General features: G+C 38.6%; 1 protein-coding gene and 1 non-coding gene across 5 annotated transcripts in view; both read right to left on the bottom strand.

Annotated features, from left to right (window-relative positions):
* The window catches only part of Aff4 (AF4/FMR2 family, member 4), a 71,191-nt gene that overhangs the window by 26,046 nt on the left and 26,389 nt on the right, over window positions 1-18,756 (bottom strand). For 2 of the 4 annotated variants that reach the window (XM_011249331.3, NM_033565.2), the window contains 3 exons: window positions 15,113-15,199; window positions 5,994-6,030; window positions 2,969-3,014 (listed from right to left, as the gene is read on the bottom strand). In XM_011249331.3, coding sequence (XP_011247633.1) covers window positions 2,969-3,014; window positions 5,994-6,030; window positions 15,113-15,199 — 170 coding nt within the window. The remainder of the gene's footprint in view (window positions 1-2,968; window positions 3,015-5,993; window positions 6,031-15,112; window positions 15,200-18,756) is intronic. The other 2 variants (XM_030246443.1, NM_001363331.1) reach the window with 1 other exon arrangement.
* On the bottom strand, window positions 5,277-5,383 carry Gm25930. Its single transcript, XR_003949875.1, has one exon. It is a non-coding gene; the product is annotated as a U6 spliceosomal RNA (small nuclear RNA).

Below are 18,756 nucleotides of genomic sequence, written 5' to 3'. Positions count from 1 at the left end.
GGCTGGCCTTGAACTCAGAAACCCACCTGCCTCTGCCTCCCAAGTGCTGGGATTAAAGGCGTGCACCACCACGCCCAGCAAAAAAAATTTTTTTTTGAAAAAAGTATTTTTATTTGTTATATGCATATGAATACACCACCATTGCTCTCTTCAGACACACACCAGAAGAGGGCACCAGACCCCATTACAGATGGTTGTGAGCCACCATGTGGTTGCTGGGAATTAACTTAGGACCTCTAGAAGAGCAGTCGATGTTCTTAACTGAGCTATCTCTCTAGCCCAAAAAAATACTTTTAAAGAAAACAGAATTTAGTGTTCTGTAAAGATAGCAGTGGGCATGTTAGGAACAGAAGAACTGCTGGCTCCACAAGTAAAACATTTGATTTTGTTTTCTAGTTAAACTCATATACATTCCTGTTACAAAATTGTACACATATATGTTAATAGAGCTTTGGTCTACTAGATAAGACTCCTAAAGAGAAGCAAGATAAAGTCAAAGCATCAAGCAATTTCTTCTTTGTTTCCAATAATCCACAAAGAGAGAGACCTGGGTAACTTCTAGCTGTTGGATAACTTTGAAAACCACAACACAATTTCCAGAGTCAAAGTTCTGGTTTATAATTGCCTGGCTAAGGATACAAGTAGACACCAGCAGGAGAGTTTGGGGTAAGAAAGGACCATGTACAAATTTTCAAACTTCAACTTCTAAGTCTCCCTTTAACAAAATTCAAATTGAATTTAAAGTATATAAATAGAGTAAGCTGACAATTTCTGCAATTTGTTTTCAAAGTAATGTCAAAGAGTGAAGTTTTTTCTAAGTCTAAAATCAGTAAACTTAAAATCAGAGTAACACAAAACAGTGTGGTTTTACATGAGTAACTCTTTAACAAGATGTCTGGGAGAGCTGTACTAGACAGTGCTTCCGTTCTCGTCAGCAGGCGCTCGGTTACCTTTCTTTTGAAAGGGTTTTGAGTCCCCCCCCGCATTGGAAGAAGTCTTCTGTCACTGCAGTAACTACCTGCACTCTCCCCTCAAAGACTAATCTGCATTTCTAAATCTGGCTATCAATTCAAAACATACACAAAAATTACCTGGAAATAAAGCAACCAGATGACTATAGAATATGAGAAGTGTTTTAAAATCAGTTCAGTAAATGAACATTTTAGAAAGTTTCCTTTTGTACAAGGGCTTAAGTGTATCTCTATAACTGATTTTCTTTTTTTTTTCTTTTTTTCTTTTTTTCTTTTTGGTTTTTTCGAAACAGGGTTTCTCTGTGTAGCCCTGGAACTCACTTTGTAGACCAGGCTGGCCTCCAACTCAGAAATCCGCCTGACTCTGGCTCCCGAGTGCTGGGATTAAAGGCGTGCGCCACCACGCCCGGCATAACTGATTTTCAGTAAGGAAAATGTACTTACTCTGAATTCTCTCAGCCCTTATGATTTAATAATGGCGGCTCAATGAACCTGTTTACATATGTGAGTATGTCAAAGCCTTTACCACACTGTTCCAGGTCCAGCATATGTTCTAGTTTCCTCAGCAACTGAAGTGGTATGTCCATGGTATACTTGGTATATACAGAAGACATGTATTATTAGTTTTTGCACACAGATATGATAAAAGGAATATATGAGTTTCTCAGAAGTAGTGTATTTCTTTCTCAGTCCTCCTTTTGTTACATGAAGAGGCTATTAGACTGGGGTTAACTCTGTGGTCTGTGGCTATGGCACAGGAAGCCACACAGTGGCTACTCCTTTGGCACTTGCTCTAACCACTGTGTTAACCTGTGATCTTAGGAGGTCATGTGCTCACTCTCCAGATGTAATTTATTAACATCTAACAGCCTACCCCAACTATGAAACGTTTCTGATTCTACCTACAAAATATAATAAAAATAGGAAATCTTAAAGATAGTATAAACAATGTTGTTTAGTGTACAGCACTCAGTAACTAAATGGAAGGATTACTAAGAAGAATACTATGTTTAACACGGTTTCTTTATTAAATGTAAACTGTGAACTCAAAAGGGTGGGTGAACCTAGGCCACTAATGTTTTTTCTTTTCCTTTTGTTTTTTGAGAGGCTTGTTGTTTTGGAAAAAGAGTATTACTATACATAGCCCAGATTGGTCCAACTTGCTTTGTATGTAGCTCTGGCTGGCTTTAAACTAATAGTAATCCTCCTGACTCAGCCTTCTGAGTGCTAGGATTAAAGACATTTATTTCCATAGCCAGTATTCTACTGCTGTTTTGTAAAGAAAATATTAGCAGACTGGAGATATTGTTCAGTAGTATGATACTTGCCTAACATGTACAAGATCCTGTGTTCAATCTCTATCACCATCAAAAAGGAGAGAAAACTGAGGAATAACAACAGGTGCCTATATATAATCTGAACACTTGGGAGGCAGAAGCAAGAGGATCAAGCTCAACTCATCTTTGACTACAAGTGGTGAGTTTGAGGACAGCCCAGACTACATGAGACTCAGTCACAGTTTCAAAAGAAAAAAACAATAAAATTAGTGTTTTTAGTCTATACAGCTTTTATATTATATGATAGAAGTGAGTATTTAGGACAGAGGCTATATGGTCTTTAAAATCTATAATCTCTAGCTCTTTATAGGCAAAGTTAGCTTATGTCTATCTTGAAACATTAGTGTTTCTGCATGGAAATGTATGTAGCTCAACAGTGAAATATGAGTTCAGCATGCACAAGGCCTCTGGTTTCACAATGAAACCAGAGTCCAAAGAGATGGCTCAGAGGGTAAGGGGTCTTGCCACTATACCCACCAACCTGAACTGACTCCCACAAGTTGTCCTATGACTTCCACATACCGCTCCACACACACACACATACAAAATTCATGGTAATTTAAATATTAAAAAACAAAAGAGTAATATTTCTAGCATAAATATCCAGCTATTACAGATACCTCCTAGGAAAAGAAGACATCCATTAAGCAATAAACTTACGATTTTGACTGGTGTCCATTTGATGTTTTAGCAGTACTGTATCTTTCTGAAACAAAAAAAATATAGAAGTGGGCAACTGAGTTGTTTATTTACATTATAAAATATCTATACAAAATGTCAATCTTCAAATATATATAATACATTGCACAAGATGGACAAAAGACACAGGCATCCTCAAGCAATGATCTTCCACAGCCATTTTAGAAGGCAATATGCTCACATTACCCTATCAATACTGTAACTATGCTGCTATTGATCTAGTTCAATGAAAGGAATCTACCCAGATTACTGGAGAAATACATATAGACATGATATTAATAATAATATGACTTTATGCATATTTTCTGGAGACAGGGTCTTACTACACAGTCTAGGCTGGCCCAAATTCACAATGCAGAGTTTGAACTGGCCCTGAACTTGCAATCTTTCTGGCTCGGCTGCCCCAGAGTCAGGGTTACAAGTATGTGTCACCACATCCAGCATTATAATTGCACAGCTTTGTCACCGGGCGTGGTGGCACACGCCTTTAATCCCAGCACTTGGGAGGCAGAGGCAGGCGGATTTCTGAGTTTGAAACCAGCCTGGTCTACAAAGTGAGCTCCAGGACAGCCAGAGCTATACAGAGAAACCCTGTCTCGAAAAACCAAAAAAAAAAAAAAAAAAAAAAAATGCACAGCTTTAACAACAAAAGCTAGGAAATAAAATATATGTCCACTAGTAAAAGACTAATTAACTGTAATTATTTCATGTAACATGGTTTAATATTATAAAAGAGTGAGCCAGGCAGTGGTGACATATGCCTTTAATCCTAGCACTTGGGAGGCAGAGGCAGGTGGATTTCTGAGTTCGAGGCCAGCCTGGTCTACAGAGTGAGTTCCACGACAGCCAGGGCTATACAGAGAAACCCTGTCTCGAAAAACAAAAAAACAAAAAACAAACAAAGAGTAAACTAGAATTACATATTGATAAACACTTAGAGTAGATCCAGTGAAAAGTACCAAGTTTTAACAAATGAGAAGAAATGTATGATCCCATTTGCCATAATTAAACACTGGGGAAGTAAATGAGGGTGGGGACAAAGTAAGGAGGAGGCAATCTTGAGAGAAAATGAAAAGATTAGGGTTTCTAGCCAGCTATTTTGGGGCATGTAAGCATCTCAAAACTGGGTGTGGTGATGCACTCCTATAACTCTAGAGGACAGAGACAGAGACAGGAGGATCTCTGAGTACCAAGCCAGTTTGGGCTACATATTGAGAGCCTGCTTCAAAAACCACTGTCAGAACCAGGTAGTAGTGGTGAATGCCTTTAATCTCAGCATGAAGGAAGCAGGGGCAGGCAGATCTCTCTGAGTTCAAGACCAGCCTGGTCTATAGCATAAGTTCCAGGACAGTCAGGGCTACACAGAGAAATCCAATCTCAAAAACAAAAACCAACCAAACCTCACTGTCATGTTCCTTTTATTTATCTGTAGCTACAGCTATAAGGTAGAACTAAATAGCCATACAGATGTAAGGTTTGACTGCTGTAAGTTGTCTTGTGACCTCCACATGCGTACTATAGCTTTCCTATGCCTCCTATAAACATGGTAAATAAGTAAACATAGATAAATTCTTGTTTCGTCTCTTGCATTAAGAACACACACACGCCGGTTAACACTCAGACATCTGCAATGGCTGACCTCACCAGTGTTAACCTACACTTCTTAGTGCACATATTCTCTACAGCCATCTTCCCCAAGAGACTGAGAAGTGAAGAGTGGAGGTAACAAGGAGGCTGCAGAGAACCCCAGGCTTTCTCTTTATCCAGAACAGAAGACTCAGGAAGAATAAGTAAGAGCCGGACAGTGGTGGTGCATGCCTTTAATCCCAGCACTCGGGAGGCAGAGGCAGGCGGATTTCTGAGTTCGAGGTCAGCCTGGTCTACAAAGTGAGTTCCAGGACAGCCAGAGCTATACAGAGAAACCCTGTCTCAAAAACAAACAAACAAACAAACAAACAAACAAACAAAGTAAGGAATACATAGAAACCCTAGCTAACACGACCATTCCTACCTACAGTTTTATCACCACAAAACCAATACCATAAACAAAGTGGGAAGGCAGAAGAATGGTTCTTACTTCATTTGGTACCCACCAAATTGATTTTATGAAATTCTGTTAGTTCAAATAAATAAATTTATTTTGTTCTTGAGACAGGGTCTTTCTACACAGCCCTGGCTAGCCTGGAGATAATTGCCTGCCTCTGGCTCCTAAGTACAAGGAGGGATTAAAGGTAAGCACTACTATGCCCAGCTTATTTTCTTTTTTTTTTTTAATATGGAACGCTTCATGAATTTGTGTGTCATTCTTGCGCAGGGGCCATGCTAATCTTCTCTGTATCTTTCCAATTGTAGTATATGTGCTGCCGAAGCAAGCACTTATTTTCATTTTTAATGACAGTTTTTAAGTTTTCTTAAGACTGAGCTTAAGGGCTGGAGAGATGGCTCAGAGGTTAAGAGCACTGACTGTTCTTCCAGAGGTCCTGAGTTCAATTCCCAGCAACCACATGGTGACTCACAACCATCTATAATGGGATTTGATGCCCTCTTCTGGTGTATCTGAAGACAGCAACAGTGTATTCACAATCAATCAATCAGTATTTAAAAAAAAAAAAAAAAAGGACTGAGCTCAGATTGTTTGTTATTTACCAGATCATAAAATCAGGGTAAAACACATATAAAAATTATTAGGAAGCACTATAAGGTATGGCTATATGAATAAAATACCCGATAAATAGGTTGATTTGAAAATCAACAAGAGGGCTGGTGAGATGGCTCAGTGGGTAAGAGCACCCGACTGCTCCTCCGAAGGTCAGGAGTTCAAATCCCAGCAACCACATGGTGGCTCACAACCATCCGTAACAAGATCTGACTCCCTCTTCTGGAGTGTCTGAAGACAGCTACAGTGTACTTACATATAATAAATAAATAAATCTTTAAAAAAAAAAAAAAAAAAAAAAAGAAAATCAACAAGAAAAGAAATACTTACTTTGTTCTCCAGGGCCAAAGTTAGACTGTTGCGACTCCTAAGAGAAAGGAACATGAAGTTATACAAAGTGATGGTATAAGAGAAAGATCTATTCCTGAGGAAAGCTCCAAGTGATAAAAATGCTTCAACATATACGAAAGAGAAAATACTGGAGGAATGTGATGATCCCATCTACATAGACTATCAGAGCTTCGGAAATAGTACAAGGCCACCCAAAAGTCTCCATTTCTTTTCAGCAGCATCCATGATACTCATAATCTAATACAGAGATCTAGCAAGTTCATATAATTTGAAGATTTTTTGGTCTTGGGGGTAGAAAGATGTTCCAGTGTTAAGCTCCTCTTCTTTAGGATTGAGTTCAGTACTTGGGTGGCATCCATGTTGGACAGGTCACAACCCACTGTAATTTCAGCTTCAAAAGATAAGACATCCTCTCATAGCCCTCTTGGGTACCTGAGTCTTCTGGCATAGACCACGCACACACACATACTTACAAAACTATATCTTTAATTCTTGTTCTTGAGAAAGTGCTTGGACTACAAATGTGAATAAGTAGGAGACAGCATTTGCTTACTATACTCAAGGTCCTGGGTTCAATCCCAGATTAAAGACTTAATTTAAAAAAAAAAAAGAGAGAGCTAGAGAATTTAACTCAGTTGATACAGTACTTGTCTAGCATGCATGAACCCTGGGTTCAATACCCAAAGCCCTATAATCTAAATGTTGTGGTTTATAACTATAATGCCAGTACTTGGTAGGTGGAGGCTGAAAAACTTGGAACTGAAGTTTACTCTGAGCCACATTGTGAATTCAAGGATAGCCTGTGCTACCTACTAGCCTGTCTCAAAAAACAAAACAAAACAAAACAAAAAACCCTAAATAACATAACTGTGTCATCTATAATACATTAAAAATATACTACATCTCTACAAAGAAAACACAGCTCCCACATGGGTGTCCCATGCCATGCCTCTCTATTCCCTTCCTATCCCTTCCTACTTTCTGTCCCTGGTTTCCTATAATCCAATAGCATTGTAAAGAACTTACATACTTCTTTTTATTATTTATTTGCTTTTCAGATAGGGTCTCAATATGAAGTTTGGGGTGGTCTGAAACTCTATATAGACCAGGATACCCTCAAATTCAGAGATTATCCTGCTTTTTTTTTTTTTTTTTTTGGTTTTTTGAGACAGGGTTTCTCTGTGTAGCCCTGGCTGCCCTGGAACTCATTTTGTAGACCAGGCTGGCCTCGAACTCAGAAATCAGCCTGCCTCTGCCTCCCAAATGCTGGGATTAAAGGTGTACGCCACCACCGCCCGGAGAGTGCATACTTAAAAAAAAAAAAAAAAAAAGCCCTATGATAGTACAGAACCTGGTACTAGAGAAGCTTTAGTAAAACAGAAACATAACTTCATATACAAAATGTACGCTGTAAGATATAATGCCAAACTTATAGACAGATCCATTTAAAAAGCCTACTTAAATATATTCTTTCAGCCAGGCAGTGATGGCGCATGCCTTTAATCCCAGCACTTGGAAGGCAGAGGCAGGCAGATTTCTGAGTTCAAGGCCAGCCTGATCTACAGAGTGAGTTCCAGGACAGCCAGGGCTACACAGAGAAACTCTGTTTCAAAAAACAAAACAAAACAAAACAAAACAAAAAGCAAACAAATTCTTCTTTTTAATGACAGAATTTTCTGGGAAAGAGCAACCAAAATAATAAGAAAACTAAATATATATTTGCTGTTAAAAAGAAGTCAACTAATTTTCAAAAAGGATGCCAGGATCATTCAATGAAGAAATAACCTTTTCAACAAATTGTGTCAAGATAACCAAAGAGACACAGCCAAAAGAATAAAGTTAGTGTAAAGGCTAAAGAAAATAGTGTCAAATCTTAATGACTTTGCATTTAGCATAGAATTCTTGTCTTGGTCATGGTGGCTATTCACAGCAGGAAAACCCTAACTCAGACAGAAGATCATACCAGAAGTGGGGTGCTGCTGTGATAGGCCTGACCATGCTTTTATTTGGAAGAATAAAGATTGTAGGACTTGCCGGGCGTGGTGGCGCACGCCTTTAATTCCAGCACTCGGGAGGCAGAGGCAGGCGGATTTCTGAGTTCGAGGCCAGCCTGGTCTACAAAGTGAGTTCCAGGACAGCCAGGGCTACACAGAGAAACCCTGTCTTGAAAAACCAAAAAAAAAAAAAAAAAAAAAAAAAGATTGTAGGACTTTGGATTTGGACAGCAGTGGAATGCTTTAAATTGAACTTAATGGGCTATCCTAGTAGGAATATGGAAGACTTTGTTGCTAAGAATGATTTAGACTTGGCCCAAGAGGTTTTCGTGAAGAAGAATTTCAGTATGTGGCCTCGAGACTCTTTTTGTGGCACTTTTATGAAGAATGTGGCTGCTTTTTTCCCTTGTCTGAAGATCTACATGAAGCTAAGGTAAAGAGATTTATATTAATTGCATTGACAAAGGAAGTCTCAAAAAAGCTCAGCAGAGATTTTTTTCTCTGGTTGAGTTTTGTGAAGAGTGTTTTGAACAAGCATAGCAAGCTTAGAAAGGAAAAATATAAACTGTATCTTTTGAGTATTAAAGGGGCACCAGGAAATGAAATGAAGCTAAATCCTGTGTTTAAGGATATTAAATTGAATTAAGGGAATGGTGATCTTGGGACAAGATCCCACCCAGCTAAATTCAGGTCCTGGCATAGTAGTACAAGCCTTTAATCTCAGGAGGCAAAGGCAAGCAGATTTCTAAGTTCATGGGGAGCCTGGTACAAACCAAGTTCCAAGTAGAGAAAAACCTAAATCCAGGCATGGTAGACCAGAGTTTAGGAGATAGACATGTAGATCTCTAAGTTCAAAGTTAGTCTACAGAGCAAGTTCCAAGATAACTAAGCTTAGGCAGAGAATAAATTCATCAAAAACAGAAAGCTGATGATAATATAATAGAACAAAGGGGGCATGTTGCAACCCTATGAAGCAGCAGAACTCAGCAGCTTAATGCATTTGGCTCTGGTTTTATAGTCAAGTGGAAGAGACTACTGGGACAATTGATGCTAGTTAGCTGGAGCTAAGAAATTAGCAGAAGAGACCAATATCACTGATGTGAAATCTGGGAAGTGTTTTCTGAGAACACAAAGAATGTATGTTCCAGAGATAGCCAAGGTTGTACCTCATGCTGCAGCTGTACTTGGTAATGTGTAAGAATCACCCAGGTGGTACTGGTTTTAAAGGCATGAAGAGTCAGAAAGAACAGTTAAGGAGTAGCAATATGAGAGGCCATGGAAGGCCATTGGTGAAGGTGCAGCCTCAGTTGTAGTTGACGACCCAGGATTGCAGGGGTCATGTAAAGAAGTTGAGGCTTGGCACCATAAGAGAGCCTAGTAGAGACGATTGGTGAAGCCTAGTTGTGGTGGAAAACCCCAGAGTATACAAGATGCCCATACCATAGGATGGTCACCAAGAACAGCAGCAGCAATGGAGTGGAGTCAACCAGAGCCTAGAATACTACAGAGGGCAGAGCTGGAGATGCGACCCAAGCCCTTTTGAGGAGCCCAGAAGATCATGTGTAGAGTCCATATATTGGAACAGGAAGCTGAAGTTGAAGTTGCCTTGGAGACTCAAAGATGTTAAAAGTGCCAGAACCATGGGATACTTGCCTAGGAAGGCTGCTAGCAGGGAGTGGAACTAGACCAGAAGAAAGAACTTTATTACAGTCATCAAAGATGAAAAAGGAGTGGAGATGTGAAAACCACTTTGACATCAGAACATGAAGATGCAGAGTTGGAAGTTTGCCCAGCTGATATCCTGTCTTGCTTTGGGGGATTGCAGTTAAGTGATAGGATCAATCTCAGAAGAGACTTTGAATTTTAGACTTATAACACTGTTGAGACTGCTATAGACTATGGGGACTTTTGCAGTTAAACTAAATATACTTTTATTATGCTATCGATAGGTATGGCCCCCATAGACTCATGTGTTTGAGCAAATTTATAGGAGCCAGGGAGTGGCACTATTAGGAGGTGTGGCCTTTTTGGAATAGGTGTGTCACTGTGGGTATGGGCTTTAATACCCTCATCCTAGTTGCCTGGAAGTCAGTCAGCCTTTAGATTAAGATGTAGAACTCTCAGCTCCTCCTGCACCATGCCTGCCCAGACGCTGCCATGCGCCCACCTTGATGATAATGGACTGAACCTCTAAACCTGTAAGCCAATCCCAATTAAATTTTGTCCTTTATAAGAGTTGCCTTGGTCATAGTGTCTGTTCACAGCAGTAAAACCCTAACTAAGACAGTTGCCATGATAAAACATTGACCAAAAGCAACCAGGAAAGAAAGTTAATACTTTTATGTTTATAAGTGTTTTGCCTGCATGTATATTTATAGACCATTTGAATGCCTAGGAGCCATGGAGGCCAGAAAAGGATGTAAGATCCCCCAGATCTGGAATTATTATAGGAAGCTGTTATCTAGTCCTCTGGGATAATAAGCCAGTGCTCTTAAACGAGTCATCTCTCCAACCCTTTCCTTTGTATTTAAATATCTCTTTTAGTTATAGAGAGAAACAGTATCTAAACCATCTAAGCCAGTGTTTTGCCTACAGCACCCAGAAAACTGCCCAGAGGCTATTGCCAAAAAGCAAGTTTCTATGGCCTCTAGACTAAAACGAGAAAACCTAACATTTTATCCCAACTGCACTCAAGTATCCTGCCTCTTTCATGTGACAAAGGATGCTAGTTGTGCTCAGATTCAAAGGCTACTGTCTAATTCTGACCAAATCTTATTTTTTAAAAATGTAAAACTTGGGCTGGTGAGATGGCTCAGTGGGTAAGAGCACCCGACTGCTCTTCCGAAGGTCCGGAGTTCAAATCCCAGCAACCACATGGTGGCTCACAACCATCTGTAACAAGATCTGATGCCCTCTTCTGGAGTGTCTGAAGACAGCTACAGTGTACTTACATATAATAAATAAATCTTAAAAAAAAAAAAAAAATGTAAAACTTTCCAAGGTTGCCATCTCCTTTCCATGTATCAGTTGATTTCTCTTTTTTAACACATCATGCTCATCATATAAATATGACAATATTTTATCTTGTAAAATCACTCTCTATGTAACATGTCGCTTCTACCATATTTGTCTAGTATTATTTATAGAAATGTGCTTCAAAAAGCAATCATCTTTTATATATCCACCATCTCCCAGTAGCTCTGTAATCATTTTGCTATAGCTCTCTATTAAAAAGGTTTATGGATAGGTGTGGTATCATCTCTAATCCTAGCACTTGGGACGCAGATGCAGGTGTATTTCTTACATAGTAAGAAGACCCTGTCTAAAACGCAAGCAAACAAACTAAAAACTTTTTGAAAAAGGTTGTCATCAACAAGAATGGCTGTCAAATTTAATGCTTGGAATAGAACTTGACTATGTTAAACAAATAAAAACAGAAATTTAGAAGTGTGAACCATATCTGAGATCATATTACATTAACTGAGACCAAGAGCATATAAGATACTGCAGAACCTTACAGTATAGCAATAAAACAATATAAAATGGGGCAACAAAAGAAAAGACTGCATTATGTAATACCAGTCCTTGAAGCAGGAAGAAGGAAGAAAACAGAAAAGAATATGAGCGCTGCAAATAACTGCAAAGGTTTTACTAACTTGGTAGAAACTATAAATCAAATTCCAAGCTCAATAAATGTCAAGTACAAGAAAAGAATAACATACATATAGATTATTCAAGCCAAAACATCTATAAGTTAAGAGTTCTATAACAGGGGGTGGGGAGGGAGGCATGGTAATACTTGAATCCCAGAGGTAGCAGAAGCAGGAGGACATTGTGGTCCAGGTCAGCCTGGGCTCTGTAGTGAGGCCCTATTTAAACAAACAAAACAGCCAAGCACCCTCTACTGGTGTCTGAAGACAGCTACAGTGTACTTACAAATAAATAATAAATAAATCTTAAAAAAAAAAAAAGGATGATTTGTGAGCCAGGCAGTGGTGGCGCACACTTTTAATCCCAGTGCTTGGGAGGCAGAAGCAAGCAGATCTCTGAGTTCAAAGCCAGATTACATAGTAAGATCCACGACAGGCAGGGCTAAAAAAAGGACAACCTTTGGGAGTCAGTTTTCTTCTTCCACCATATAGGTCCCAGGAATCAAACTCAGGTTATCAAACTTGGTAGCAAACACCTTAACCTAATAAGCCATTTCACTGGCCTCAGTCCTTGTTTTCATAGTCTCATGTTATTAATCACATTGGTGACTTTTTTTTTTTTTCTGTTTTGTTTTTATGTTTTTCTAGACAGGATTTCTCTGTGTAGCTCTCCCTGACTGTCCTGGAACTCAGTCTAGAGACTAGGCTGGCCTGAAACTCACAGGAATCTACCTGTCTCTGTATCCCAAGTGCTGAAATTAAAGTCATGTGCTGCCACAACCTGGCATTGGTGATTTTTTTTTTCTGTGTCAAAATCTCTGACCAAAGCAACTTAAGAAAAATTACATACCTATATATGATGGATAGAGTTATCTAACCTTATATGATGTTTATAGTTAACTGACCTTATATGACATATACAGTTACCTAACCTTATGTGATGGATACAGTCAAAATGCCAATAAAATAAAGATGCACAAAATTACCTTCAAGATATATGTATAAGGTCTATACAAAACATTAATCAATGTTATGTTCATACTTCAGTTCAAGAAGCCCATATCCTATATGGAAGTCTTTCAAAATTTTTAAAGCACCTTTAAAATTTAAAGTCTGAAACACTTCTGACTCCAAACATATGGAATTATGTAACCCATAGAGGAATGCCCAATAAACACAAGAAAAAAGATAGTTCAATATGACCAGTCTTAAAGGAAGTATAAATTAAGATAAGAATAACATACCTCTAATACACCTGCTAAAATGAGTAAAAACAAATAGATCAACAATTCTAAGCTGGAGGCACAGACAGAACAAGTGGACTGACTACCACACACTGTTGAGTGGTAGGAAGGGGTAAAGCAAGAGTGTTACAATTACTCTAAAGAACAGTGCTTAGTATCTTCCAAGTGTAATATATATTTACCACACAATTCAGCAATTCTTTTCACCATCACTAGCATTTACCCGGGAGAAAAAAAAAATAAGTCTACAATATATACAATAATATTTATAGATATTTAACAGCCTAAAAGTGGAAATAACTTACATAATCATCAACAACTAAATAAAGAAATTTTGGCATTTTCATTAAAAGCTTCCTAGGAGAAAAAAAAAACTTACTGATATACTCAAGAACAGAAAAGACAGCTTGTTTTCATGGGCCTGAGTTCTGTCTCCATTGTGCGCGAGTGCACGCGTGCACACACACACACACACACACACACAAACACACACACACACACACACATACACACACACACACACACACACACACACACACACACACACACACACAGGAGGATGGCTGTGATGACAACAGATCACTGAGGCTTGCTGCCTACTAGCCTCTCAGAAAAAGAGTGAGTTTGAGATTCAGAGAAAGCCTACATCCGGGAGTAATTCAGAAAGCCATAGAGGAAGAAGACATTAGCTGTCTCTCTCTACTCTCTACACACATGAATGGGTGTGTGTATCTACCCATAAATGTATATACACACAAACATACATTTAAAAAAAGAGTTCAAGATCATCATAAGCTATACAGAGTTCATAGACAGTCTGGACTACATGAAATTCTGTGTCAAAAAGTAAACAACAGCTGGGCAGTGGTGGCACACACCCCAGCACTTGGGAGGCAGAGGCAGTTATATCTGAATTTAAGACCAGTCAGGTCTACAGAGCAAGTTCCAGGAGAGCTGAGCCTACACAGAGAAACTCAATGGGAGGGGGGTTGGGGGTGGGAGAAGGACAATAGAGAAAGACACTGATGTAGACCCCAGTTTCCACACCCAAAAGCACAGGATGTGCACCCTTCTCATACACACATATACACATGCTCAAAACTAGTTTTTGCCCCTTTTTTTGAAAAAAAAAAAAAAAAAAAAAGAGGGCTTGTGAGATGGCTCAATGGAAAAGGTGCTTGTGGCCAAGCCTGACGATCTAAGTTCCATCCCTGACACCAGATGGTGGAAGAAACCAGTTCATAGCACGTACCACACGTCTCACTCACACGCACACACACACTAAAAAATGTTTATAGTACTGAAAATTGATGGTAACTTACACACTAAAGAGAAATGGCTAAGTAAAGTCAGATCATTTATACTTTAGATGAATTCAAAAGGTATTAAATCCTTCTAAGGAAACACCATGGCAAGGGCTCCAAGAGCACTGCTCACAGACCACTGCTACAGAACAGTTTATCTGAATAGGAATAACATATTGATATGGAGTGAGCACATACATGCATGCAAATGGTATGAAAAGGTTTTCAAAGACACATGACATTGGATGACCTCGAAAACAAGAATGGGAAGAGTTGGTATTAAGAGTCCTGAACAAACTTTTACATAAGAATGTATTTTTGCCTGGTTGTTTTGGGGAAGGGGGATTTTGAATTCTGAAAATGTAGCCAGGTTGGCTTTAAACTCCTGATTCTCATGTCTTTGCTTCCATTGTTCTAGGGATCACAAGTGTGAGTTTCCAAACCCAGCGTTTTATATTGTATTTTTTTATATTGTTTACATATTAAATTCATGTTTTAAAAAATTAATCAGCAAAGTTTAGATGGGCTGAAAATGGTTGTGTGACGGCTCTTTCTCATAAGATGGAACTATGTTTGTGGCTAGGTTCTGAGGCTCCTCAGAAAACAACCTGAGCCACCTTCAGTCTAGAATACTATGAATTTGTAATAACAACAATGCCTTTTTTCTAACTTTCTCCCCATAGTGTCTTCCAATTTTTCTTAAGTAACTCTCAGTCAAAGATGCTCTCAATTCTATAATTATTTTAAAATATCTTCATAGAAATCATTACTACTTAAAATTACTCCTTTATTTGTTTGTTTATCGTGTTTCCCAGCAGGGAATGGCAAGACAATTTTGAACTCATGTAATTGTAGTTAAGTCATTTAGAGTTTTTTTTACATCAAAGACACATCTTATTTACTTACCTTAGTTGGAAAAGGGAATTTGGAAGGTTCTGTTTTGCATGGTGTATGAATAGCCGTTAGAGGGGGAGGCCATGAATGCGTCATCTCCTGAAATGTAATTATTACAGTTTGTTTTCAACCAGGACAAGGTTACAAATCTATATGCTAAAAACCAGATTTTACTTACAAATACTGGTTTTATGATCAATTTTCCAAAACTATGCATACTGAGCCAGTGGATATTAATAAAGCACAAATGTACACAAGTGGTACGGCTGGCAATGGGACAGGAAATAACAAATCCTCTCTGACTTTAAGGGGTCTATGGGTAGAATGATAAAAATCTGTGGACAGTTGTAGAAATCAGCCTGTAATGAAATACAAGGTCTGAGAGGTTTGTTTGTTTTTTGAAACAGGGTCTTATTCTGTAGTCTTATTCTCCCTCAGCTTGCTATGTACACCAAAGAAGCCTTGAGTTTGTGCTGATCCTCTTGCCCTGCCTCCTCAGTACTAGATCAGAGGCATGAGCCACCATGCCTAACAAACCCGGATTATGTAATGCTACTCAAAACAAATCTTACTGTGGAATGGAAGATGATGACAATAAGAAAAGCAGCTAACATTAATCTTTACTATTACTAGATCAGAAACTATGATAAATGTTTTGTTTGTCAATCATTTCTTCAAATCTTGAAGTAGCTTAGTAAATAATGGATAGAGAATTTCCTTATAGGAAGTCTGACCTCAGAGTTCACATGCTGATCAAAAATTTTGGTCATGTGAAGACATAAAATAGAGATTTCAAAAGTATATTAGGAAGAAACCAGGTAAGAAAGACCTTGGGTCTAGTGTTATTCAATGCCTTCTACCCATTTAATCATGTTATAAACAGCTGAGCATGGTGGCATGTGCCTCTAATCTTAATTCTTAAGAGGAAGAATTCAAGACAGCCTGCACTAATGGCACCCAGTCTAAGAGGAGGAAAAAGGCTCAAATAAGTTTAGATAACAATGTGTATATCAGAGGATCAAAGTGGATATCAGAGGTATCAATTAGAATAAGGGTGTATTTTATTTCCATCATTTTCTTCAAACTTAGTCAATTAGGTAAATAAAAGGTGACTTGTGATACTTAGAAATTTATACTGTGGTATAACCACATTTATATAAAGATACATTAAGAGATTCCAAGGACTCATAGGTTTAAAAAAAAATGTTAAAAACTTTGATATCCAACAATACAGTATTGATTAAACAAATTAGCAGGCATACATAAAATGGAACACCAGACAGACATTAAAATGAGAAATTCAACTATGATATGAAATGATATCCATAGCATATTAGTGTCAAACACAAATCACAATCTACAACCTAGTAAATATTTATATATGAAAAGTCAAGCGTCTGAAAAGATGTGCAACAGTGGCTACCTTTGAGCAACAGAATGACAGAAGGGGGAAGAAACAATGTCTACTACCACCTCTTATAAGCAGCCTTTTACATGGGCAGAGAAGGAGGGAGGCCCAAAGCCCCATCCCATGCTGAGGAGCCACTGATAACAGAGCTAGTTGCTGGGAGAGGGTCAGTTTCCTTTAAGGGTGTGGCCCTTGGTAGGTCAGCCAAATCCCAGTGGTTGGCCACATATCTAAGAGTGTATGAGCAGCACAAACTGGACTTGCTGGGAAAAAGAAACAAGACCTAACTAAAGCTGAGTGGGTAGGAAAGGGGGAGTTCAGAAGTGAGCATGATCAAAAAACATTATACAAAATATACAAAGAAATAATAAAAAGGCAGAAAACCAAAAACCAACAACAACAATAACAACAATAAAGCACAAGCCACTTGCATATAATTGCTCTCTATTCTTTTAAAATTCCTGTATTAATTCCTATACCAAACTCTAGAAGGTCAGCTTAAATAGTACAACTAAGGGGGCTGGTGAGATGGCTCAGTGGGTAAGAGCACCCGACTGCTCTTCTGAAGGTCCAGAGTTCAAATCCCAGCAACCACATGGTGGCTCACAACCATCCCTAACAAGATCTGACGCCCTCTTCTGGTGTGTCTGAAGACAGCTACAGTGTACTTACATATAAATAAATAAATCTTTAAAAAAAAAAAAAAAAAAAATTAAAAAAATAGTACAACTAATATCACTGCCACACTGCTAATACTTGACACATAATAGATGAATAACTAACAAGGGAATTTTTTCAATAAACACATATTCTTTTTAGATAGATTTCTTCCTTATGTTCTTAACAGAGTTGCTAGAAACAGTGTGATTGCAAATTGAATGGAAACAAAACCTATGAAAGGAACATGGAACCTTCTGCACCACAGGTTTCTAGTATTGGCATTTCACAAATCAAATATCAAAATATGTGCAACTGCTAATTGTTTCAACAGTCAAGTTGGTTGGGCACTAAAACTCTCAAGGCCATGTGTCAAGGTCATACATAAAAATGTAGGCTAAATATTTATTAAGAACAAAGAGATGAAGAAAGTCTTCCAGGTACCATATACTACTAAACCTTCAGGGGGAATCATGTATGTTCCCTTAGAATACACACACACACACACACACACACACACACACACACACACCACCCTAACAACTAGCCAAACAAACAAACAAACAAAAATAACAAAACACATACACATTAGCATTTCTTATGCACAAGACTGTGTGTGTGTGTGTGTGTGTGTGTGTGTGTGTGTGTATGTGTGTGTCTCTTAAAAAAGTGAATGCTTGGGACTGAAGAGATGGCTCAGAGGTTAAGTGCACTGGCTGTTCTTCCAAAGTACCTAGGTAAAATTCTCAGCACTTATGTGGCAACTAACAACTGTAACTCCAACTGCAGTAGACCTGACAGCTCCTTCTGACCTATTTGGGCAACACACACACACAGTGCACAAACATATATGCAGGCAAGACATCAATTAAATAAATAAGTTTGAGGGGGAGAAGGGAGTTAAAGGAGAAAATGGTAGCCTGACACAGGAAGAAGTAAAATTTCCCTGGGATTTGATAGAAGACAACTAAGTAGGTACTATTATACAGAGAAAGGAGAGTAGTGCAGTGTTCCAAGGAATTTTACTTTAAGGAAGTGATAAAATCTACGGTGAAATTGCAAGCCTCTACTACCAGTGCAAGGTGAGGCAAGAGGACAGAAGTTCAAAGCCAGCACCCACTATAAGAAAGACTATTTTTTAAAAAGAAAAGGTATGGCTTAGGAAAACTAGTTTGGCAAAGTGGTCAGTCAGCAAAAGGAGAACTGAGGACTGGCTATGATGTCTGAGACATTACATTCTCCCTCTGAATAGTGGTCTTAGCCAGCTCAATCTCAGGAGAGAGATGAGCCACTGATAACCTCTAGCAAAAAAGTCAAGCTATGAAGGCCAGGGACTGAGGGAAGACTTGAGGCAATATAAAAAGACAGTTGGGAGATTTTAAAGGTAGAAACAAAAATAATTAAGATTGTTGTAATGTTTGTTATTATTAGTACTAGTACTAGTCCTACTACTACTTTGTGAGCTGGGCAGTGGTGGCACACACCTTTAATCCCAGCATGCAGGAGGCAGAGGCAGGTGGGTCTCTGTGAGTTCAAGGCCAGCCTGATCTACAGAGCAAGTTCCAGGACAGCCAGGGCTACACAGAAACCT

Source organism: Mus musculus, chromosome 11, assembly GCF_000001635.26.
Source record: "Mus musculus strain C57BL/6J chromosome 11, GRCm38.p6 C57BL/6J".
In the NCBI taxonomy this organism is placed as follows: domain Eukaryota; kingdom Metazoa; phylum Chordata; class Mammalia; order Rodentia; family Muridae; genus Mus; species Mus musculus.
This window is presented reverse-complemented; position numbering and strand designations above follow the sequence as displayed.